Below are 24,076 nucleotides of genomic sequence, written 5' to 3' on the forward strand. Positions count from 1 at the left end.
GATTTGCTAATTTTTTCTGTGCTAACTACTAATAGCAATTCAAGTAGATAATGTATATCTTTTCCTTTTAAAATTCCAACACTAACATGCCTATAAGGTACTATGTGCACCTCTTATTTAATAAGAAATCTATTAGAAGTGCCAACTTTCACTATGTTTCACACACATGAATACTGAACTGCTTTAGTTTTCTCAGTAGTAAGTCCTACTTCAAGGAGTGTTTTTATTGTAATTCCTGCTTAAATCAAAATCAGACTTGCAGATACAAAGTGAATGCATCATTTGTAGTAAAATGAGACTCTGTTTCCAAGTTAGATGTTTTTTTTTCTGATGTGTTTTTAAACCTACCATATTTAAGCGCTCTTCCGGTGAGCAGGAGGCCCTCACCAGCCACAAAGTTTGCATATTCAACAGGCTGGTTCCGATCTAATCAGTTTGAGCATGAAACAGCCAGATTCTTCACAATGGCTATTGTTCTGAGATATAGCCTCTCAGTTTATTGCATGCAGGTAAAATGCACTTCTAAAGAATTACCTTCTAACTAACTAGGCTATGCCTCATTTATTGTGCGCTAACTAAATATCTAAGTGCACACCAAAATGTTGCCCCATGCGTGGGTTCAAGGACGATTCTTCAATCAATATGCAAGTGACGTGTGGTCAGATAATTCTGGTTAAAAAGAGGGACTGCGCCTTTAAGAGAGGGGAGAGGCGGAGCCTGCGTGTCTCTATGGTGTGGAGCTTATAAAACATTTCTCAATACAACACTGGAGAGGTCTAGAAGTGTCACAGTGTAGTCGTAGCTCCGCCAACTTGCAGGCGTCTTGTTCTTAATCTGAAGACTTTACACATTCAAGCTAAAACAAGAGAAAAGCAGCGGATCGTTATTTATAAGGACAAAAGGACTGTTTGTGAGCCAGTCAGCGAGGGAGATCAGAGGAGTTATTTAGGTGAGTGCATAATGAGATATTAAAATGTTTTTGCTTAGGGCAGACTTGATGCAACTTCAGATCACACTTCTTTTATTATTACTATTGTTTGCTTTATTTTTCTTGCCCATCTATTTTATTTATTTATTTTTACATTTTTAATAAAATAAATAATCTAATCCAAATTGGAGTTTCTGATTCTGACGGATAAGCTAGAAATTCTAAGCAGATTCATAATCATGTACAACAATTAAACAGTGAATAATCATATTAATGTTGCTTAAATTGCGCGTTTAATTGAGGGGCTGCAATATCAATTCTTGACATATATCCCACCTACACATGAAAAGGAAATCATTCATTGTGTATCATCACTGTGCTTGCCAAATATCTGTCCTCTGTGTTGTGGCGTGAGTCACTTGGCTGCTACAGGGCTTTTAACCATTATTATCTCAATCCGGTAAAGTGAGGGGGTGTGCGCGCTGTTTGCTTGCCGCACAGGTAGAGCGGGTATGGTTGCTCGGAAACCGCTGCAGGGGTGTCATGAGCGGGGTGTGAACCGCTGCTTTCAAGCTCTGACTCCGACTTCTAGTACCAACTTTTAAAACCAAAGGGAAATGCCCTAATGCACCACAGTGTCAATTAATCATTATTATTATTATTACTACCCTTTTAAGCAAGAGTTTGTCCAACTGTACCACCATGAAAAGTCCACACTGTCTGGCCAGAAGGTCAGAATTAATTGACTGAAAGAATTTCTCTTGAGGAGACGGGGTACATCATTTGTTTAATCCTGTTGCCTGTAAATGCGCCTGTGGTTAGCTGCCAGAATGGACTGCCTTTGCACCTGTTGCAAGAGGAAGCGCAAGCCTCAGGGGCTTCATTAACGAGGATCATGTTGCTTCCCGTCTCCGCCGAACCGAATCGGCAGCCCAGGACATGAGGAGGTGGGAGAAGTGGAGCGGTGGGGGGGCAGGCTGGGGCTCCTGCATGCCTTGTTGGGCAGTTTGGCTGGTCTCGATGGTCCTCGTGCTTCCTGTTGTTTTAGAGCTTTGTTTCTCAGCAGCTGTCAGGTCAGCACATAAATACATGGCTCAGGAGACCAGAGGCCATCACAGCAAGCCTGCAGCCCAGGCAAACCTTGCAACTGCTTTGCACCCAAACGAGCACTTCCGGAAGGACAAGCCTTCAAAATGCAGCAGTTGAAAACAAACTACTAGAAAATTTTTTACAACTTGAAACTATGCTAACAGAGCCATAAACGGTGCAAATTAAATCGCTTTTTGCTGCGTGTTTGTGTGCTGGCGTCACTTGCATACAGAAACGAACAGGTTTTTCTGGCAGACACCCAGTTCTGGTTTTGTTTGAGTTTGGCCAATTTCAGTTTGTTTTACATGATCAAAACAAATACAAATAAGTACAACCATGAATTCGATGAACTAGGAAATTAAATAAGTTATAATTTACCATTGATCAGAGCTAATCAAATCAAAACTGACGATTCAGATCTCCAGTCGATTTAATGTTGCCTCTCTGTTCCTTAAACAGATAAAGAGTCAACTTCCATATCTACAGTTTACATTTTATTAAAGTCGCGGCTATAAACTTTTTAGTAGCCCTTTAGACAATGCTAACAGTAATTAGCACAGCTATAACTGACAAATTTGACTGATTCTCCAACTTGAGTCAACCTGCTCAAGTCATTTTCATATCTGAGTTTTAATGCACCATAACTATATAGGCACTATATCTGCTTCTTTGGTCCAGGCTGAGGTTGCATGCTCATTGTAGCTGTTAGGAGGGACATAAACAAAAATTAGGACATTTTTTTTAATGATTATTTGTGGACAAAACTTTAACCTATTTGCGATTCCTGTGGAAAATTCAACAAGAATCCTCCTTAAAGTCAGAATTGTAACAATCCAATATGGCTGTCAGGCATCAAAAACTCTACAAGTTGTAGGTGTAAACTATTTGTTTGGTTTTCTTGTGGTTATTTTCCCATTAAGCAGGTGACAAAATAGTTGAGCTCTTTCTGCATTAATTAATACGCATGAAATCAGATAAAATGAAGAGAAATGCAACATTATTGTCTTGCATCGCTGCTGGTAGGCAGATCTAAAATGATTTAAACAGGAACCCATTCAAGCTTCAACATCCAAAGCAAATTTAAACTCTGCTTGGTTCTGATAGTCCCAAGTCAGATTCTGCTCAGGACGTCATACAACCTGAGAGTGTTTCTCCAGAGCACAGGAGGTTCTGCTGTTCCTGTGAAAAATGGAAAAAAACTGGATTTATCTATGATGACTTGCCAGATTTTTACAACAAACTATAAACTCTCCGCAGCAGTCTCCAAGCACAGCTCTGCTTAGACAGCAACACATGTAAATGTAAATTCAGTGTCACACAAAAGCCAGATCAGATTTTGCTCCCAGCGCTCACAGCTGACCCCAGAAATATCAATACGCTGCGAGGTTTCCACCCCTCTGAATATTGTATTCATTGTTTACTCAGGCCTGACACGTACTTGTCGTGACACAAGCATTCAGGTCACTTGACATTCGGAGTTCTTGCAACATCCAGTCTATCTGCGGTAACAGGAGGAGCCCCTTATAGTTTCCTATTCAGGAGGAGCAAGATTGCGGCACTGGAGCGTGGCACAGTCGAGTTTTAAATAAACTCGAACCATTGTGAAGTGCAGAAAAGAAAATTGAAAATTGGCTCTGGCTCTCTGGCTTGTGTATGCACCAACAGTCTGTAAAACATACAGATCGGACTTAAAAACTGTTTCATTTGTATCTTAGTTTCTTTCGGAGTAAAGCTACAATACCTGAGATAAGTAGTTCCATGTTTATTCTTTTAAAAAACAGAACAATATTAAAATTGTGCCACTTAAGCAACAAAGAGGAGAATATTTCCTAGAGAAGGATCTTGTCAGTCACGAACTGCTTGATGTTTTGTGTTGGGGTTTCCTCTCTGTCTTCTTTTGCTTTCAGTCTTCATTTCACCATCATCCTCCTCAATCCTGCCTTTTGTGTGTTTTTTTTTAGACAGAGGAGAGAAGCAGGGGGAGTCGGCCGGGTGATCTGAGTGTTTCCTTGCTTTGATGCGATCCGACTGTGCCTGGAGCATGTCCACAGTGGGCCTGACTGCCCAGGAGATCTCTCTTCCCATAGAAAACCCCTTCCTCCGGGGCAGCTACTGTCACAGCATGGCTGGATCCAAACCGATCTGGAGCTACCGCCAGGAAGACATACACAAGTAAGTGTTTGGGTCTCGAAGTTCATCAGGGCTCAGGCACATGTGACATGTTGAGGAGAAGCAGTTCAGATTCGTCTTGGAAGTGTTGCAAACGGAAAGAAAATATGCTTATGTGTGATTTGACATTCTGAAAATCTAAAATATATTGTTTTAATTTACAGTTTCTACTTTACAATGGACAGCCACAGAGAATCGAGCCACCGAACGCAGCAGAAAGTGCTGCCCCAAAACCATGAGAGTAAGTCTGAGTTGGATTATGTTTTTTTTTTTTTTTGAAAGATGGAGTTGTAACCTATCTTAAAGCCTTGTTTCACTGATTCAGTGATTGTTGTACTGTGTTTTTCATCAACAGAGCTGAAATACAGTCCCAAGTCTCAGAGGTTAGCTCAGAAGAAATCCCTACCCTCCCATCTGTCCCTGACCCACGCCATGGAACCAGCAACCCCGAGTCCTGCAGATGACATGCAGAGGCTTTCTGTCAACGAGAACAGTCCACCTGTAACGCCAGTTAGATGTTCAAAGCCCCTGCCACCCATCCCACCACAAACGGACATCTCCACTGAGCAGGCTATGGATGATGAGGTGGAATTTTTCACCGGTTCAGATGAAAGCCGCCGCCTTGTCTCCACTGATGACCAGTCTTCCAAATCATCTCCTTTTCGACGTGGACTCTCCCACAGGAGGAGCTTAAGAAATGATGGGAAGATAAACCCTGCTTATTACGATGGCCCTTTAAGGCCGCATACCCAGCACCAATCCCAACCCCAACACCAACACCAACACCATAACCATCATGCGTGTCATCAGCAGGAAGTGCGACAACAGCATGAACAGCAGCGACAGGAACCACCAGAGCATGCGGCCTGTCCGCGACCACAGGACAAAGCTCAAAGGAAGCTACGACGTTCTCACTCTGGCCCTGCGGGCAAACCTTCATTCATGCGTCTCTGTCCAAAACGTTACACCAATGGTTCAGACAAACCAGAGGTGCCACCCCCAATCCCTCCTCGCATGGTCAAGACTACAGAATCGTTCCGCTGGTCAGCAGAGGTCTCCTCAGGGGCTTATAGCGACGATGATAAACCACCCAAGTTGCCCCCAAGGGACCATTTTCCCAGAAGCATCTCCCGCACCCCAAGTCCAAAGAGCCTCCCCACATATGAAAACGGAGTCATGCCCCCAACCCAGAGTTTTGCACCGGACCCCAAGTACTGTCGGTCTTTTCATAGACAGTACAGTGAGGGCTCTACATGCACTGTTCCTATCATCGTGAAAGGCGACAGCAACACACATTACTACATTGTGTCTCAGGGGGCTCCGTTTGCAGATTCGTCCTGTGAATGCCACACCAAGAGGAAAGTAGATCTAGTTTAGTTTGAGAGGTTCTAGTGGAAGGAGAAGGACTGTACATGAGCAAAAAAATACAAAATGATAAAAAAAAAAAACACTTGACAAAATAGTGAAACCAGACGCTAACAACTGTCAAACTGCTGCTTTTTACAGTTTTTTTTCTTAATACCCCACGTATTTTTAACTCACAGGGTATGTGTGCACTGTATACAGTTACTGGTAATGTTGAACAGCTATCGCAACTAAGATACTTCGTCAGACTAAAGATTGTGATCAACATTCAACTTTGTAGAGCTTATTTTTGATATGATTTTATTTCATGACATTCATTACTGTATTGTTTTTTTATTTTATTTTAGTTGTCATTGATGATGTGGTACAAGAAAGGGCAAGCGGGCCTTGCACCCTATGTGCTCAGTGTTTTGTGTCTGGAATGGTGGGGATGTTTTCTTTTGTAATGCACATGGGGTTTTCTGTGATGCTGCTTTTGTATCTTACAAGGGACAAAAGGTCAGTAAATGTAAACCATGTAACACTTAATATATGAAGTCTAAAACCCATCCCAGTGAACCTTTTGATGAAATGAAGGATCCTAGATATCAGTGTGATGTTTTATGCCAACATTGACATGATGTAGTTCAAGTTCTACTCGTTCTGTGTTTTCCCCACATGGCACGTTGTTTCTGGTAGCTATGCTTGTTTCCAAAGAAATCTTTGGTGCAGCTTATATGGAGAAGTTGTCTGTTGATGAGAGTATTTGTGTTTGTGCATGTGATTCACGATTGTTTAGTGGTGGACTTTCTGCAATATGTAGAGAATTGTCAACACAACCTGTTACTGTGTGCTGTTTCTTTTTTTTATGCACACATTCATTTATTTCCAGTCGGTGTCCAGGTTGCAAAGTAATGGTGTTCATGCATCCTTGTTGAAGTTTCCTCAAACTGTTAGAGGAAGCAATAGTTATTCTTGTTTGTGCTCAAAAGTTGGACTATCCGAGATCTCAATCAGAAAGGGAACAGAAATGCCTCAAACCTATATCCAATATGGCTGTCGCACATGTAACACATAGTGGAAAGTGTGGTTATAAGCTATTTATTAGCACTTCTGATAGTGTGTGTTGTATTAAACCACTGACATACATGCTTATTTTTATGAACATGTTAATTTTAGAGTTTACTTAAAAAGGAAAGGAATATATTATTAGTTGTACTGTTCAATCCCGCAAGCTTTTCCGACCTTTTGAATCCGCTCAACACGTCATTCTCCAAATCTGAATTCCAAGTCAAACTTACTTTTGCTCACATTCTGAAAAAAGTATTATGACATTTTTCAACTCATTCAATATTTCCTTTAAATTGTCCAAAACGGTTTTAAAATATTAAAAGATTAGGCCCTAACCTCAATATGTGACCTAACTTTTGACCTAATATTCATAAATAGATTTGAAATCAGGCAGATCTGCAATAAGGGATGTCAGTCCAACCAGTTAATACAGCGACGGTGCAGGATTCAACCTCCCGCCTGCCTGAGACCGACTTTCCTGTTCTGCACACGCATTCCTTGCTTTACGTGATTGCAGTGGGTGTGGCCTGAAAGACTTTGGCTGCTGGCAGCCAGGAAGAACGTATGAGTTTTATTGTTGTAGATTATTCACCAAGCACGGATGTTGTGAAAATTGTAGCACATGTATTGAAGTAACCCCTTCGGTATCAAACACGGTGTTCAGTTTTTGGGAAACATAACCTTTGAGGTCAGTCGGTCATTGAAGAGTACTCCCTCTATCCTCCTCTTCCTCACCATCTACAATGTTGCTTTTTGACCTAAATGTTTGAAATGTTTACATCACACACTATTTAATCTTAAGGTATTCGTATGTCTTATGAAAAATAATGAAACTAAATGAAGACTAGTGTATCAAGAAATAACTTCTCTGCTGTGGTTGAAACAAAATGCACTGAGAGAGTTCAGTATACTTTGTACAGTATTTAACAATTCCATTTGTTATTATGAATAGCTGAGACTTTTGAAAGAAAGGCAAAAATAAAATGACTTATTTATGAGCTTGCTTCAGTCTTGTTTCTTGAATCCGTCATTGTGAACTCAGTTCCTTTCAGCTGTTTGGCCTGTTTTATCACCCACACGCCCTCATGCTGTGCTTTATTGTGACTGGCCTCCATCCAGAGAAAGAAGAGTGACAAGTGTAAAATCTTCCTCTTCCTGGTTAAAAAGATATTTCTTCCTGTCATGACTGCTCTCCTGTTCCCTGTCAACCAACTAAGGTTTTTTTATACACTTTAACAGTAATTATTAATTTTTACTCTTTTGTTGAGTCCAGGTGGGAAACACCTGCTGCAGACCAGCTTATTTAGGTTTTACTCAGTTAAACCTTTCAGACAAGCACAATAATTTGTGATTCTCTAGATTAGGTGTTGTTTTTTTGTTGTTGTTTTTTTATTATTATTTTTGCAACAAAGGGTGTCAGCTTGATCTGCTCAGGCCACGTACAAACCTTTTCACTTGCTTCACTCAGGCAAGCTTGAGCACTGAGAAAGGCAGATTGCTTGTTTTAAACATCTGCTGAACTGGGAATTAACAAGCAATGTTTGTGACAAGCATCTGAATACACCAAGTGGCATCATTTATAGTAAGAAGGAAGTGTTTGTTTTGTCGGCTTTATCTTTTGGTAGATATTTTTAAAACTTTACCCACGGGATATTTTTAAAGGTAAATCATTCGGCATGTCAATCTATTTCTGTCCTCTTTCTGTTTCCTTATTTTATGTTCCAAAATTGGTCACAACTTCCTGTCTTTCCTTACTAAGCTGTTTTCAGAGTAATTAACTTCCTGTGAATGAATTGAATTCAAGCTTAAGACTTTTATTCTGACCTCAAAGTTCTCGCTAATTGTTTGTCTTGAGGAGCTTGTTCTTTGGATGGAAACTATTATGATGATTCCAGTCACAGATTCAGCTATTGTTACACTCCCTCTGCTGGCTGTCTTGAGCAAGGCATGCCAGTGTTTTCTGTGTTAAAAAAGATAATTACCTTATGTTAGATTTAATAATTTTAGAGATTTAAAATGAATACATTTCATTTATTCAATTAAAAATGTAAAATATATAGATTTATTTAACAAAGATGAATTTATTTACAGCGTTTATTATCATTTGGATTCTTATGGCTCACAGCATGCCAGACCTTATTCTGCTCAGCCCAGGTAAGACACTCCTGACATTGTCTCTTGTTCAGGAGTGGCTTAACATGAGGATTACAACAGTTGCAGCCCATGTTTGTATGTGGTATCCACTTTTTATGTGCACCACAGTTTTTTCTTCCACACAACTTTCCATTTAATTTTTCTGTAACTAACATATTTAATAAGGACCATTTGGATATGATATCTCTGATTTTTTTTAGTCATTCTGATTAAAAAAAAAAAAAATCAATTTAGGGTTACTTCGTTGCTCTAAGTCGACTGGATTCAAACCCAGGCATGGACTCTGCGAAGTGGATTCTCCCCCAGTACCCTCCGACTCCAAATGGATGATGGATAATAGGTTATTCAGCCATACTAAAACAGCCAATAAATCCCAGTGTATACTTAAATCAGTGTGTGTCTCTGTGTTGCCTGCATAAACAGGTGACCTGTCCAGGGCTTAACCTGCTTCTTGCCCAATGACGGCTGTACATACAGTAGATGTGACTAACTGACCCTACAAATAGAAGAGGGTGTGTGCAATAGATGGATTAACCAGCTAAAATCCATTAAAATGTACTGAAGTTAAGGCTAAAGCTGTTTTTAATAAATGCACAGTACACCTTTCACTTTCAAACTGAGTTGATGCAAAAAAGACAACAACAAAAAAAAAAAAAACCTTTTTGCATACAATTGAAATTTAGCAATACTACTTATAAATGAAATACATACAGAACCAATGATGTTCCAGCATTCCCCCAATTTATTTTGGGAATTTGATAATAATCCTGGCAAATTGCATAAAAAATTGCAATAACAAAAAGCTAGTTAATGAGAAATAATGATCTATAGGGAATTGAAATGTATGTGAAATAACCCTATATACATATATATATATATATATATATATATATATATATATATATATATATATATATATATATATATATATATATATATATATATATATATATAATTTAATTCCCACAACAAAAACAAGAACGTAGAGTCTGTTTACACTCTTGTAGGTAACATTTAACTTGCACCATGTGCATAAATCAGAAATCCAAATCAATACCTCTTATGTTTGCTTGTATCTTTCTTATCATTTGCTATGACAGACAGAGTGTTTAATATTTAACCCAATGTGAAGTGCTGCTGGTTAAAATTTATTCAAGTCAGGGCCTCATATGAAAAAAGACTGAAGGTAAATAAATTAGTCAATATGTTTCCAGTGTTTGAACACTGGATGGAGACAAAGCTCATTTAATGTTTTATAAACCAGAACTCTCTAGTCAAGCTTAAATGGGTCTTTCTAAGATAAAGTTCTGCTCAGTTAGTTCAATTTATTTATTTTTAAAACGACAATAGATGGTTTGGAAATTTTGCATGCACAAACGTGAAATTATTGTCCAGGGTTTAATTTCCATATCTAGTCCCACTGACAGGTTGATCTTAAAATACAAATTCTAATAATAAAAAAAGAGAAAACAAGTCTGTAAAAAACTAAACAAACAATGCAATTTCCTCCTCAAAAACAAAAACATAACACTGAGGTGTAACTAGCTAAATGGCAAAATGTTTTTTCTGAAAAAAGTAAAGAGCACAGATCGACTGATTGCTGCTTCAAACTTGGAGCGCTTTCAGATTCCTGGTTTACATTAAATCCTATTTAAAATAAATGTTGTCAGTCACTCTCCCCCTTAATGTCTCCCTGTACTCATTTTCCATAGTAAAATACATTTCTGGCCATTTGGGAACTCCAGAGAAATGTTCTGTGGATTTAAAATATAAATACAAATATATCAGCCCCAGATCTTAAAACAGTAAAAATACATGTTCAGCACCAAAAAGCAGGCATTTCCTTTAAAATCTTTTCCAAAAGAAGAGGACACATTTCTACTGGATACTGGATAGGTTATAGGGAAAATGCTACTATTAAATTTTTCTGGATGGCAGTACCTTCACCTCCAGTGTTACTAAACCAGAGATATATTTGAACAGATTATGTCCCTGGGCTCAAGCATTGAGCAGGGTATATTGGATTAAATCTGCCTTTAATTATCTAAATCATCATTTAAAAACTGTTCATTCTGACTCTTTATAAGACTACACCAAAAGTGATCTCAGATCACCTGTCAAGCTCTAAAACCGGTCATATCTTAAAGACCCAACAGCTCCATAACCTTCAGTTTGAGCATTGGACTCACAGACTGCAGCCTTACCTCTGGATTAGAGATTATCTGAAAGAAGAATGGGAGCAGAGGATTTACTTATCGGGCTCCTCTCTTGTTGAACCGCCTGCCAGCAACGGGTTCAGGAAGCGGACGCGCTCTCCAGTTTTGGAACTGAGGTTTGCTGCGGTGAACTCAATCTCTTCATTTAGTTATGAACTATGGCAGCTGACGTCACTGTCAGTAACTCCTTACAGCTTCATTCTTAGCAGGTATTCATCCCTCAACACATCAACGCATTCCCGTTTTGCTGGAGGTTAAAAGAAAGGTGGACCAAGGGACAATTTAAAGCAAATGATGTAAAATAGAAGACTAAACAAATGGTGAGGACCACATGTATTATAAGTGTAGGCTTAAATTAACATTTAGACTCGAGAGAGAGTTCTTCATTTTTCCACACACTTTACACAGAGCACCAGGCCTAGAGTATATTCAGTTGTGCACAAAGTGTGGGCCATTTGTGACCCCAGGGGTGATTTTGTACTCCCCTAGTCCACAATACATAAATGGCAACAGCTTTTTTTTTTCCAGCTCAAGGATGATGCGGCAAAAATAAAAAAAAAGAAAAAATCCATTAAAAAAAACAAACCATTTTGATGTATTCTAAGTATGGAAAGTACAACACAAAGTATTAATCTATTTTTTTTTAAACTTTAATTAAATTTGATAGTATTTCATTAGCATCCAGTTATTGCAGTGACCAAGACTTCAAGTTTATTATTGCTCTTATCAATCAATAGTGATTTATGTATAAATGGAAATTACACATATAAAGTAAAGTAAAAGAAAGCCAGTGTTTTTTTTCTACGTTAAAAAAAATAGGAGACAATAAAAAGCAAACAAAGAAGTGATTAGCTAAGCAAGACCAAACATCAAAGAAAAAACAACAAAGCTCAAAATAACATCAAATAAAAGATGGAAAAGTACTAAAGAGTGCAGAGATGATTGAAGGTCTCACATCTCTGTATGATGATGATACTATAAATTACTAAATATCTAAAATCTTGTTTCTGAAAAGTCCTAAAACAAAAAATCACAAATAGAAAGAAAAATATAAGTAAATTCACAAATAACAAATTAAAAAATAACCCAAGTAGAATAAAAATCAACATAGCTCAAAATAAAAAATGAAGTAAAGTATTAAAGTATTAATTAGAATTTAATAATCAAAATTTGGAATACATTATATTAATTAAATAAAATATCTCCTCAGTTTTTCTTCAAAAACGTCAATAGTCTTTTTTGCTCTTTGCGGAAACACTGATCCAGAAAAGAGGAATAATAATATCATAATATCTTAATTATGGTAAAGATTATTACAATACTTCATAAAGGTACACCAGTATTCTAAATACTGATTTATTTAGAATACTGTTAATATTAATTTTAAAAATAATATTAATATCAATCAAAGTTACTTGAGTTAATAATAAACCTCAGTTTCTCTCAAATATTTTCTAAAAATCCATTATCATGTCGACACCTTGAAATCCAAAGTTACGATTCCCTGGAAACAAAAGCATGAAATAATTATTACAGTTCTCTCACCTATACAATATTATGTGTTTTGTCAGTTTTTGTTTGGTTCCCCATGTGTTTATTTGACCCTCTTGATTTTAATTAGAAGTATATCAGAAAGCATCATTTTACATATTTACTCTTTCTTCCATCCAGATTTATGTTGCACCTCTTGAGGTTTGATTCACTATTTACAGATCAGTCTTTACTACTATAGATTTTCATTGGTAACAAGGAGAAAATGATGGCATTATAAGTTATTGGACCTAAAAAATAACTGCTTTTTCTTTGAGTGTAAATTTAATCTCTGCATTTCTTACGTTCTGATAATATACACTATATGTACAGTTTAAAGAGGGTAGTAAATAATCTCTTCTACTTCACTTTGTCTTCTTTCATTCTGGGTCCCATATTAGTATGCATGTGAATGTGTGTACATCTATACATGTGAAAGTTTTTTTAACATGCCCCTGCTGCTCAGGCTTTTGCACCTCGACTTGTTTGCGACCATGTAGTTATATATTTTGTTACTCATTCACTCTTGAGGGGATTATGCTTATTTTCTCACTCTCCATTTCAGCTGCAACTTGGGGGCAGATAGGTCCAATCCCATTTACATGCAAATGTTGAGGTTCTTTTACTTGCTGGATTTTTCTAAAGGGGGATCCTTCCTATAGAATTTGACTAGAATGTCTCCAGAAACTTCCACTTTGATTTTAATATCATCTTTGATGCCAGGGAACAGCTCAAGATTTCAGAGTTGTCACCAGGTCAGTGTACCAGTGGGTCCAGCTGATAGGAGCCCCTTTATATAACATCAAAAAGGATGGATGGATGAAAAGCTATCCATCCATGAAAGGTGCAAGTTGAAAGATTATTATTATTTTTTTTTTTTGCGATGCTGCATCATCATTTACATATTGACAACTGAGTTGTTGTCCTGTAAGGACGTGTTGCTGCACGAGCCCAATAAATAACATTGAACAGCAAAAGTTCACTGAGACGTTACAGTGCTTTCATCACCGTCTATAATCTATCATATCTGTCAGCTGGTCCAAACAAGGACCAGAACCAAACAGAAAAAGCGTGAGATCAAAACTTTTTAATTCAATTGTTTGGGTATTTTACAACCATTTAACTCCACCATTTATGAAAACACTTGATTTAAAAGAAATGTCATGTAGGAGATGGATTAAAGAAATGGGTACAAAATGAAAGGAGGATGGGATGAAATGGCTACGTTAGTACAGAATAGGGTTACAAATTGGAAGAGGTCAAGTGACAGAGCCAGAGGTGATGTTTGCTCTGACAACTGTATTGCTATTTTCTGAAAAGCTCAGGAGTTCTGGTTACTTTGTTGGGTATCAATTATCTGCTGTCCATGTTCCTCCCTACAAGGTGCAGAGAGAAACATTCCCACAAATCTGTATGTATGAGTCACTAAATAGAGACAAACCTCAATTTGTATTTTGGCTTTTGAGGGACTCTGTAGATAAAAAGAAACAAATTATTTGTGATGTTTGGTAACCTCTGTGTGCTGCTGCCTGTCTTGGCCAGGATTCTCTTGCAAAAGAGCTTTTTATCTAGGTGGGATTGAAACAAAATTTAAAAAATTGATTGCATAAACAGCAGCCAGTATTTGTTTCTTCATCTTTGTAGATTATGTCTTCGTAATCTGTACAGTGTCGATTTCTACTAACTTGGATATTATTGCACAGATGTTCTTAGAAACTAATAGCTAGTGTTGGTTTGAAACTTTTATGCTGAACTTGTGTAAAAATGATAACAAAAACAGGTAGATAATAAAATAGATTTTAAAATATTGAAACAAAGCTTTAGCTTATGCTGCAAACATTTTCTTTCTCTCAAATATATAGATTAAATTTATTTTTACAATCGTTTTGTTCTTTAATTTCAATACAGAAACAAGAGGGAATGTTTTATGACTTTTATTGAAATAATATTTTACTCAACATATTAGCTCTACAAGCTATAAATGTATGCAGAATTAAATTTTCTTTACATGTTGTTTCCAGGTTTTGGCTTTGTTCTTAATTTTTAAATAAATACATTGTAATAAATTAGTTTTCTGCTCAGTAGGAGGAAACATTTACCTTCTACTCATTTATTTAGTCTTTGCCAGACGCAATTTAAGTTAAACCTTTTATGTAAACATTTAAAGTTCATAGCAGGTGAATCAACATTTTAATGTCACTGCAAACTGACTTCAGCAGCCACTTCTGTCAGTGATCTCAGTCTAGTTTCATGTTGTCTCATTTCTCAGAAAAGCAGTGAAGGGTGGAGTTTTTATTATTACAAAGATTTAGTGATTCTTAAAATGATTTGTGTGTTTGCCATCAACCCCATATACAAACACAAACTCCTTGCACCTTTGTTTCTTTGATATGGCTCCAATGTATAAACCAAAAGACATAAAATGAGACAGAGGGATTTTGAGTGAATTTCAAAAGGGGCAAAAAGTTTTTAATAAAAACATGCGTAGCCTTGCAGTTATGACACATTTTTTTAATAATAAAAAATAACCAAACGATACAGCCTTTGTCAATCCATAATCAACTCAAATCTGTTGATTTTCTTTTCGAACATTATGAGTTGTTCACATTTTTGAAGAAGTTTGTTCTTCAAGACGTTAGATCAGTTGCTTTGAGCAGTCCACCAAGAAAGAGAAAAACGTGTATTTATAAGTTTTCTTTCAAGGCAACAGCAGCTTCCCTTTGATCCGATCACATGTCAGCCTGTTTCTCCTGCTGCTGAGGGTCCTCTGTTCCTGTGGCAGCTTCTGCCAGCTGCGCCTGAGCTCTTCGACGCTCTGCCTCCGTTACCATCATGGGATGGAGGGGGAAAAACCCAGACAACCCTGTGGATGTAAGAAAGAAAAGTTGTTTTTAACCTTCAGAAGCAGATACAGCCTGGCTCATTCACAGTGCCTTGCAAAAATATTAAGGCTACTAAACTTTCTGTTCCAGAAAACAACCGCAAAGTATTTTAGGGGTGCTTCATAGACCAACCTCAAAGTAGTGAAAGGGAAATTATGCATTGCTTTATTTTATTTTTATTTTACAAAAAAAATCCCTAAAGTATGGAGTACATTTGTATTTGGCAGTAACACCAAGGAACTCTAATCTTTGGTTCATGTCCATCAGTTTGAATTAACATTTAACACGTCATAAAATGTGTCATAAGGGGGAATAAAAAACACTTATAAGTTGCATAATCAGCCAAAGTATGAAAAGTATGATTTATAGTCATGAAAATTCAGTACTTAATTTTATCCACTGACAGTTTCAGGAACTTGTGTTTCTCCCTTGACCTTCAACAAACCTTTAATCAAAGAATATTATAAAGGTGCTTCAGGTAATGTTGAATGCACATAAACATTTGAGAGGTAAATATGAAAAGAAATGTAAAAAAAACTCGGAGAAGAAGAAGAAAATAAAGTAAAAATCTTCACAGCAGTTTCTAAGGTGCATAAAAAGTTACGTAAGGACCTCCTTGATTAAACAATTCCTCATGAAGTAACTGAATTGTCCAACAACAAATTTGTGTAATCCTGTCACAGGCAACCATTCATGTCAAAAGAAAGTGAGCACACACCTAGAAGTTTGGCCACCGGTTTGGACGGGTGAGCACCACAGCCGATCCAGTACTTGATCCGGTCGAAGTTGAAACTGACAATCTTCTCGTTATAGATGTTAGGGAGCGGGTCGAAGCTGCCCAGCTGCTCGATGTATTTACCATCCCTTGATCTCTTGTTGTAAGCTGCCACGATGCGATAAAAGGGTCGGTTGGCTTGTTTGTGGCCTGCGAGGGCGAGCCGGATGACGACGTAGCCGGCGTGGTATTTCTTCAAAAGGAGGGACGCTGCAGGAGGGCATCAGGACAAAAAGGACCATCAGAGGAAAACATGCTTCTTCTTCTTCTTCTTCTGAAATGAACTCATTACATCAGTGAGAGATGGAAAACTTCCATTGATAAAAACTTACTTTCATACAAACAAATTATAGCTTAGATTCTATTTAAAATCATTTTTTGTAGAAAATGTATTTGGATCAGCGTAAATTAAATAATGCACATCTTTTTTGCCAACAGCTACAACTTCTGATGACAAATATCCTCCAACAAGATGATGAAAAACTGCTTTTTCTGTCTTACTGAATGTTAGTTTCTCATATTAATGATGAATTCCCAGAGTTATCTTATGAATTTATTTGATAAGGAGATTACCGGCTCACTGTTTAAAGCTGTAAGGTGAAATGTAGTACTCATTTTATCTAAAATTATGTAAATATGATGACAGGTACCTAATGAAAAACTAGCAAAGGTCAAAATAAAGACTATGTTTTCGGTGGTTTATATATTTTTGCACAGTACCTTCGTAACCGTCTTCAATATTAAAAAAGGAAATTAAATTTTATACTCACATAAATGCACCATGATGAAACACCCTGCAGAAAATAAGACACGCTTAAACTGACATAAATGTTGAGATAACTAGATTAGTAGGCAGTTTAAGCTCGGCTTAAGCTGAAAGAAAATTGCATTGTAAATAGCAAAACTGCGGTCCAGTCGATGCTAAGCTATTTTGAAGTGTAAGATAAAGAAATGAGAAACCTCTCAGGACGGAGAATGACGCACAGATGATAGTCACAGCCTTCTCCTTTCGATGTTTCGCTCCACTGTTGATCGACCTGCAAATATTACCAAAATGTTTTCTGCCCAGCAAGAGAGAGTGACATTTGTCAGGGCGCAGCCATGTTTAAACCGGATGTTACGCAGCAGCGTCGTTGTTCCCCATTCTGGACGCCAGATGGCGCGATGGGACCGTTGACCACTGAAAGCTTCAACTTTGTAGATTGATGTAGAAATTCAAGATTTTGTAACGTCGCTGCTCATTTTTCTAGCTGAAAAACCCAACTTTACGTTTCTCTGTGACATTCATTAGAGTTTTCTTTTTTCAATTTTAGTTAAAGAAAAAAAAGAAAAAAACTAAATCAATATATATTTAAAAGAAGGACAATAATGAAATTTGGAAGTGGAAATTCTAACAGTTGAAACAAGAATTTAAAAAATAGGAAAGTTTTTTTATAATAACGAAAACCTACTACAATACTATTCAAATTTTTACATTATGATATGGCCCAAACATTTGATGATTTCCCCAGGAACAGGTGAATTGAAAGTTATTTGTCATTACAAACATAATTTTGTAAGCCTTGGGCTATTGTAAAATCTGGGTACATAGTTTTTACTAATTTTGTATATTACAATTAATTTTTAGGCAATCAATTATATTGTAGATTATTTTTCAATTCATTTTGGATTATGTGTGCACCAGTCTATAACATAACTTTACAAAAAAAAGTTTTTCTATCTTTTGCTTGATAATCTGAATCAATCAAATTTGTCCCATTTGTATACCAAAATATGTATTTTATAAACAAGGATGATTTCAGTTAGTAATCAAGTTAAAACTTCACATAGCTTGTAAAATCATTTCCCTTTTGCGTTGAAATAGTTTTGTTTGTGTGATAAAAAGGAATATTTACTTAATTTATATGTGTTTTATTTGTAATGCAGTGTCCTCAAAGTTACTGAAGACAAACGTCTACAATCTGTAAAAACATATACATGTCGGTAGAAGATCAAATATATATATGAACTCAAAAGCTTTTAGCTATATCCTATCACAGATAATGTGATCTACATATTTTATTAATGCCAAAATTACAAATAATGTTATTGTTGCTGTTTTAACTTTATTTAGAGACATTCAGGTTTTTTCAGTTTAAGGATAGTTACTGTTTAGTATAAATTATATATCTAATAACATTAGTGTCAAAGGAACAAATGTGTTCCAATAAAATCACATAATTTCATTGTTACCTAACAGTTTGTTGTGTCTGTAGTTGAACAGTACATTGAGTTTGAAATGCCACCTCCTGGAGAGATGAGAACAAAGTTACCTGAGTCTGCTCATTAATTCAGGAGCCTTTGTTTGTGCCTCATCTTGTCCAAGAGCACAGATATTTTTTTTTCTTTTAGTCCGCTGAGAGCCCAACCACCCCGCCACCACTCCCAGTCTTGGAACATGGTGATTTCACACTCCTGTTGTGCAAAGCTTGTTTTCCAGTGTGTGTGACAAACACATGGTTTTCAGTGAGGAGAGGTCACACAAAAGAGATGGGCCCTTGTTTGTAATTCTGAAAATATCCTCCTGTCCCAGAGTGACTCTGTGTGCACAAGGCCAGAAATGAGTTCTGAATCGTTTCAAGCAGACAAAAGGAACAATGCAGCTTCGTGCTTTTAATGTACTTATTTGATGAAGACAAACAAGAAGGTAAATTTAACTTTGAGCTGTAGAAATTAGGAGTGAATGAGGATGAAACTGCATGAAACATCATTTGTTCAAGTTGTTCAGGAAGATTAGAAGATGCTGGGGAATTGATTAAATATAAGATGAATAGTAAATGAAGGATGACTTTTTACATTCTTTTAGAACTGAACTAGAGGTCTAAATCAGTGTTTTCCAACCCTCGTTCTTGAGCAGGGCTGGACTGGCATACAGGCATCATTTTCCTGGTGGCTGATGAGTTAGTGGGTTGGTGGTTTCGCCCATGGAAAACCTGACATACTCGCTTCATAGTCACACTGCACGCTTTGCAGCGCCATTATTCCTCAAACTGTACCTTCACATTTGTCCTCTTCGCCTCTCCTCCACTTGAGCCAGTGAGCCAGATCTTCTCAGAGCGAATTCATCCTTAACCAGTCCACTGGCCTACTTGGTCTTTTTGATGCTGTTTGTTCACCAATAATCTCCGGCCATATCTGGCCGGCAAGATATATATTTTTTGTGGTCATCTAAGCTGCAAATAGAACCTTCAAGATGAGAGTTGTGTGCTTAAAAAATGTGTCAACCAAACGACATCAGTTTTGTTTTTATAGTACCATATTATATCAATGTGAATATTTCATTTCAAATGCAGAAAAGCCATTTATTAATATTTTGACATTTTGTCTGTAGGTAGCTTTATCATCACATTCTGCCACTATGTGATGACATCTGAGGACATTCTTGATCTTGATTTGGCCCAAAATGAAAAGACATTTAACACCAATGCTCAATTCACAGAACAGACAGATTTATAGATGAAATTACACAACCATATGCATGATGTAACCCACTTCTTCTTCTATGATTTTATTTACGTCACCATTTCTCAACAAAAGAAATTTTTACAGGGCTTTCAAATTGCTACATCTAATCCAACTGCTCAATTTAATGTTATCTGTGTATAAACAACTCAGTCTGATTAACAAGGTGGTACAATGGCGCCTGCAAAAACGATTTGCGTTTAACAGGAAGAAACCTCCAGCAGAACCAATGTCTGGATCTGCTTTGAGCAGTTGTGATTTCAAGAAACAGGAAAGAGACACAAACACCGACACACTGGGCTATGATACATTGTATAAAGAGAACATCAATTTTATACAGCCAACATTTTTCAAAAATACAGAACGCATGAAGAGTTCTGTATTTAGTGACACTTTGGGTCACTAAATAACCCAAAGTGAGGTTATTTAGTGACTTTGTATGATATATATATATATATTGAACCTCCTGGTTTTTCATTATTCCTTTGCTGGATTGGTACAAAATCTTATTTGTACAAAAAGTTGTACAAACAAGGATGTACACAAATGTACATCCTTGACTTTAATCTAAGAAAAATAAATTTGAATTTCAACAAAATGCAAGAATATATTGAGAAACTAAAAATAAATGTAATAACTAAAGTGACAGTAATAAGCACAGAGAACTGAACTAAATGTGGCAAGATCTGTATATTGTATCATAAATTAACGAGGAAATGATCAAAACATAAACACAAAATATAAACAAATAGACCCAAAACCCAAAGGATTGTGAAACACCAAAGTTCTGTTCATGCCACTGTATCATCGACACTCAACAAATAAATTAATGATGTTCTGCACGGTTCTGAACTTGAACCAATTCTTCTCTAATACTTATCAACAGAAGTATGAAACCAAACAAGAAAATTGAATGGAAATCCAATTTATCAATAATGTTTCACATGTAAATTCAAAAATAGTCATTCTTGGTTTTAGTCATTAAAGCTCCAGAAATTTAGACGGGGCTCAAAGTAATTTCCTAAATATTTTGTAGCAAATAAATACAATTTTAAATATAAAAGTTTCTGCTATCAGCAAGAAAAATCATATTTCCCTTGCATTAGAGCATTTTCACATAAATTTGTGTACATTATGTTATACAAAGTGTGATCTTAAGTTTTAAAACAGAAGTTTATAAAGTTTTTCCTGTTTCTATTCAAGAAGGTTATTAATCACTGAATAAATAGTTTCTATTTAAATTTTTCAAATCCGTCTTATCCGTCTGCAGGACTGACTTTTGCAGGATAAAGTTTAGTTACACACTCCACAGTTCTGGCCTTTGGTGAAAAGTGGAAAGAAGAAGCCCATTAAAATGTTCATTTTAAGTTTTCAACAAGCCATTAGGAGACGCAGCAAACATTTATATACATATCTATAGTTTCATGATTTTCACCTGGTATGAGAGATAATACCAAGTATATGCATTTACATTTTGTCACAAGTATCTCTAGCTGGTTAATAACATTGTATAAGAAGTTAATGAAGAAGTTGAATTTCCCCTTGGGGATTAATAAAGTATTCATCATCATCATCATCATCATCATCATCATCATCATCATCATCATCATCATCATCATCATCATCATCATCATCATCATCATCATCATCAATACAAAGTGGTGGATAATTGTGCATTTGTATTCATATTCCATAAATAAAAGGCAGAGCAGCCCACTGCCCTCCAAAGTTATGTAATTACTAAATAGTCAACATGTTGGTAATGAAATCTCAGGTATTTTTTCTCTGAAGGCCTCAGAGTTTTGATAGAGAACATCAGTGAATAATTGTGAAGATCAAGGAGCGCAGCAGACGGTGGAGGAGTTTGTTTGTTCATCTTTTAGTTTGTTGAACAGAGATCATGTACAGTAACATTAATCTGACAGAAAATATACCTCACCCTCAAGCACAAGGCATTACACAAAGAACAGTACAGAAACAGTACAGAGTACATACATGCATTAAATCTTTAAAATGTGCACTGTCTGATTGAAATTTACATTGAAAAATCAGCAGTGCTGTTAAATCTGTTAAAGCAAACTAAAGTTATAAAACAGTATCTCAAGTTTTTAACATCTGTCAGAGCAACACTTCATCTACCAACCAAAATGAAAAGAGTATCAAACAGCTGCAAACCTACGAATACGTGATCTTCCACCTAAACTGGGAGGATGGAAGAGCAAAGATCAGCCAAGAGGAGCGTGGTGACTCTGGAGGAGCTGCACAGATCTACAGGAAAGTCTGTTGACAAGACGACCACAAATCCAGCATTTCATAAATCTGTCCTGGGAAGAAGAAGGTCATAGAAAGTGTCAGTATGTAAGGAACACAAGGAGATCCTCTGGTCAAATGAGACTGAAGTTTACTTCTGGGCGTACATGTAAAGGACAATGCACACTCTGCTACAAAACCTGGTGTTGACAGCATCATGCTGTGGGGAGGCTTCTTTTCATAAGGGAAAAGATGAAATGAGCAAAACGAAATATTTGAAGAAAGCTCATAAGAGGATCTCTGCCCTCCTTTCTCTCCCCCTCTGTCTCTTTCTATCTGGGTTTAACCGGTTCTCACTAAAGTTATTAATTAACTAATGAATGTATTAGCAGGTATTATTTCTTACATTTCTTGTTTAGTTGCTGTTAAAACTTTTTATCCCTCTTTGGGAAACTTTACCACATATTTTCTTTGGATAATGGGCAAGACTGCAACTTATGCAGCACAACCTTTTCTCTTGATAGCCTAACCATCTTGACAAATCTGTGAATCAATAATGCAGCATTGCAGATGTGCATTTTGGAAATTGTTTTAACAATTTACTCTGGAAACATGCAAAACTGTAAGGACTAAATGGCTCAATTTCAAGTATGAGAAATGCTTAATGGTTTTCCAAACAAATCTAATTGGCTCTCACACGTCTTTAATTGGAAAGAATAACAAGATTACAGGCGTATTAGTTTAAAAAGATTTGAGAATTTTGTCCGTCTGGTTTGTCACAAGAATAATTTAAGCAACCAGACTGAAAACCCTGTAACGAACGCTCTCTCCCCAACAAGAGGCCTGGAAATTCAAGAAAGAAGGATCATTACTGCACTGACCACGTTTTTTTTTTCCTTCTTTCTGTGGAAAATTCAGAAAATGAATAGAGGCTTTACACAGTCAGGCAGCAAACAAAATGCATCTTACATGGTGAATCGGCGATGCATGATTATCTGAACGGTGACATTGATTCTGGTTGTGGCTCACCCTCTCTCGTGAGGACCTCATGCTCTTTGGGATACCAAGACAAGTTGTTCCTCCTCTAATCATCTGTGACAGTTCAGTTAGCGCCGCTCAGATGACCAGATATTTTACTCAGAAAAAAAAAGGCGAGACTGCTCTAAATGACGAATGTTGCTCCAGACTATTCAGGCAAATACGTTTGAATTTAATGTGATTATGTGGAACATGTTTCTCCTACCTTCTACACATTGAACTTCCTCAGACATTGAGGGCATGTGGGTGCTGAATTACAGCAACCCTCTTAATAATTGCAATTCTTTATGAAAGTACTTCAGTGGCTTCCTTTGGTTTTGAAAGTAAATAAATTATTAAACCGGCGTAATCAAGAAAGTGCTGTGTTTTGAGTCAGTTTGGTTTGGTTGATTAAAATACGGACAGAAATAAAATTTAATGCTGTTTTGACCACGCTAAGCAATGACAAATCACCAGAATTAGAATGAGTCAATTAGGAGCTGTGAGTCATTCAAATGTCTGCATGGATTATTTTGGGATTGTGCTTTAGGGAATCCTGTTTGAATCCTTGCAACATAAATACGTCTGCTGCTGCTGCTGCAGTCCGATCTTTACCTCAGTGTTAATGCTGGAATCTGTTTTCAATTTTCCCAAACGTCCCTCTAATCAGCACAGCCTGTGTCACTTTAGCAACACAGAAACACATTGAGGTGACAGTAGATTAATACGTCCATCTGGGTCAAGGCTGGGTCCACCTTGGACAGGTTGCTGCTCAATCAGCAGCACAGAGACGTTCAAACTTTGAATATTTTTGAGGTGAGGCAGCAGCGTTAAGAACTGCTCCACCGTGCAACCCTTGGCAGATAAAGGAAAATGTTTTATGGTTCTTTTAATTCATCAGTAGAAATCATTCAGATTCATTTTTATTGGTTCTTAATACATGTTTTTGAACTGTCAACATTCAAACTCTGCACACAATCTGGATTCAAATCAAAGACTTTTTGTTATGTGACAGCAGTGATAACTGTGCCACCAAAAGGCCCCGTTTAACCATCCAAATGCACTATAGGTAGTTTCAGACTAGTTCACCTGTTTATAATGTTGTTGGATGGGCTTTTTTTGTCATTTTAAATGAGGCAAAAATCATAAA

At 36.8% G+C, this 24,076-nt stretch overlaps 2 protein-coding genes across 2 annotated transcripts; one reads left to right on the plus strand and one right to left on the minus strand.

Moving 5' to 3' along the window:
* Positions 1–755: 755 nt before the first annotated feature.
* Positions 756–7,604, plus strand: errfi1a (ERBB receptor feedback inhibitor 1a). Its single transcript, XM_044123343.1, has 4 exons — positions 756–949; positions 3,979–4,189; positions 4,351–4,427; positions 4,542–7,604. Exons 2-4 carry the CDS (start codon positions 4,035–4,037, stop codon positions 5,561–5,563), a joined length of 1,254 nt encoding a protein of 417 aa, XP_043979278.1. The 5' UTR covers positions 756–949; positions 3,979–4,034; the 3' UTR covers positions 5,564–7,604.
* A 7,393-nt stretch (positions 7,605–14,997) lies between these two features.
* mrps16 (mitochondrial ribosomal protein S16) lies at positions 14,998–17,327 on the minus strand. Its single transcript, XM_044121705.1, has 4 exons — positions 17,119–17,327; positions 16,929–16,952; positions 16,102–16,368; positions 14,998–15,364 (listed from the first exon to the last, which is right to left on the minus strand). The coding sequence occupies exons 2-4, from the start codon at positions 16,939–16,941 to the stop codon at positions 15,231–15,233; spliced, it is 414 nt and encodes a 137-aa protein (XP_043977640.1). The 5' UTR covers positions 16,942–16,952; positions 17,119–17,327; the 3' UTR covers positions 14,998–15,230.
* Between the last annotated feature and the right edge of the window lie 6,749 nt (positions 17,328–24,076).

This window comes from Gambusia affinis, linkage group LG07 (genome assembly GCF_019740435.1).
Source record: "Gambusia affinis linkage group LG07, SWU_Gaff_1.0, whole genome shotgun sequence".
NCBI classification, from domain to species: Eukaryota; Metazoa; Chordata; class Actinopteri; order Cyprinodontiformes; family Poeciliidae; genus Gambusia; species Gambusia affinis.

Excerpts from the sequence above, each read along its gene's own strand:
- errfi1a (XM_044123343.1), top strand. The coding sequence starts at position 4,035 with ATGCGATCCGACTGTGCCTGGAGCATGTCCACAGTGGGCCTGACTGCC. Across the intron at positions 4,190-4,350 it reads CGCCAGGAAGACATACACAA|TTTCTACTTTACAATGGACA; the intron begins GTAAGTGTTTGG and ends TTTAATTTACAG. Across the intron at positions 4,428-4,541 it reads GCTGCCCCAAAACCATGAGA|AGCTGAAATACAGTCCCAAG; the intron begins GTAAGTCTGAGT and ends TTTCATCAACAG.
- mrps16 (XM_044121705.1), bottom strand. Across the intron at positions 15,365-16,101 it reads ACCGGTGGCCAAACTTCTAG|GGTTGTCTGGGTTTTTCCCC; the intron begins GTGTGTGCTCAC and ends TTACATCCACAG.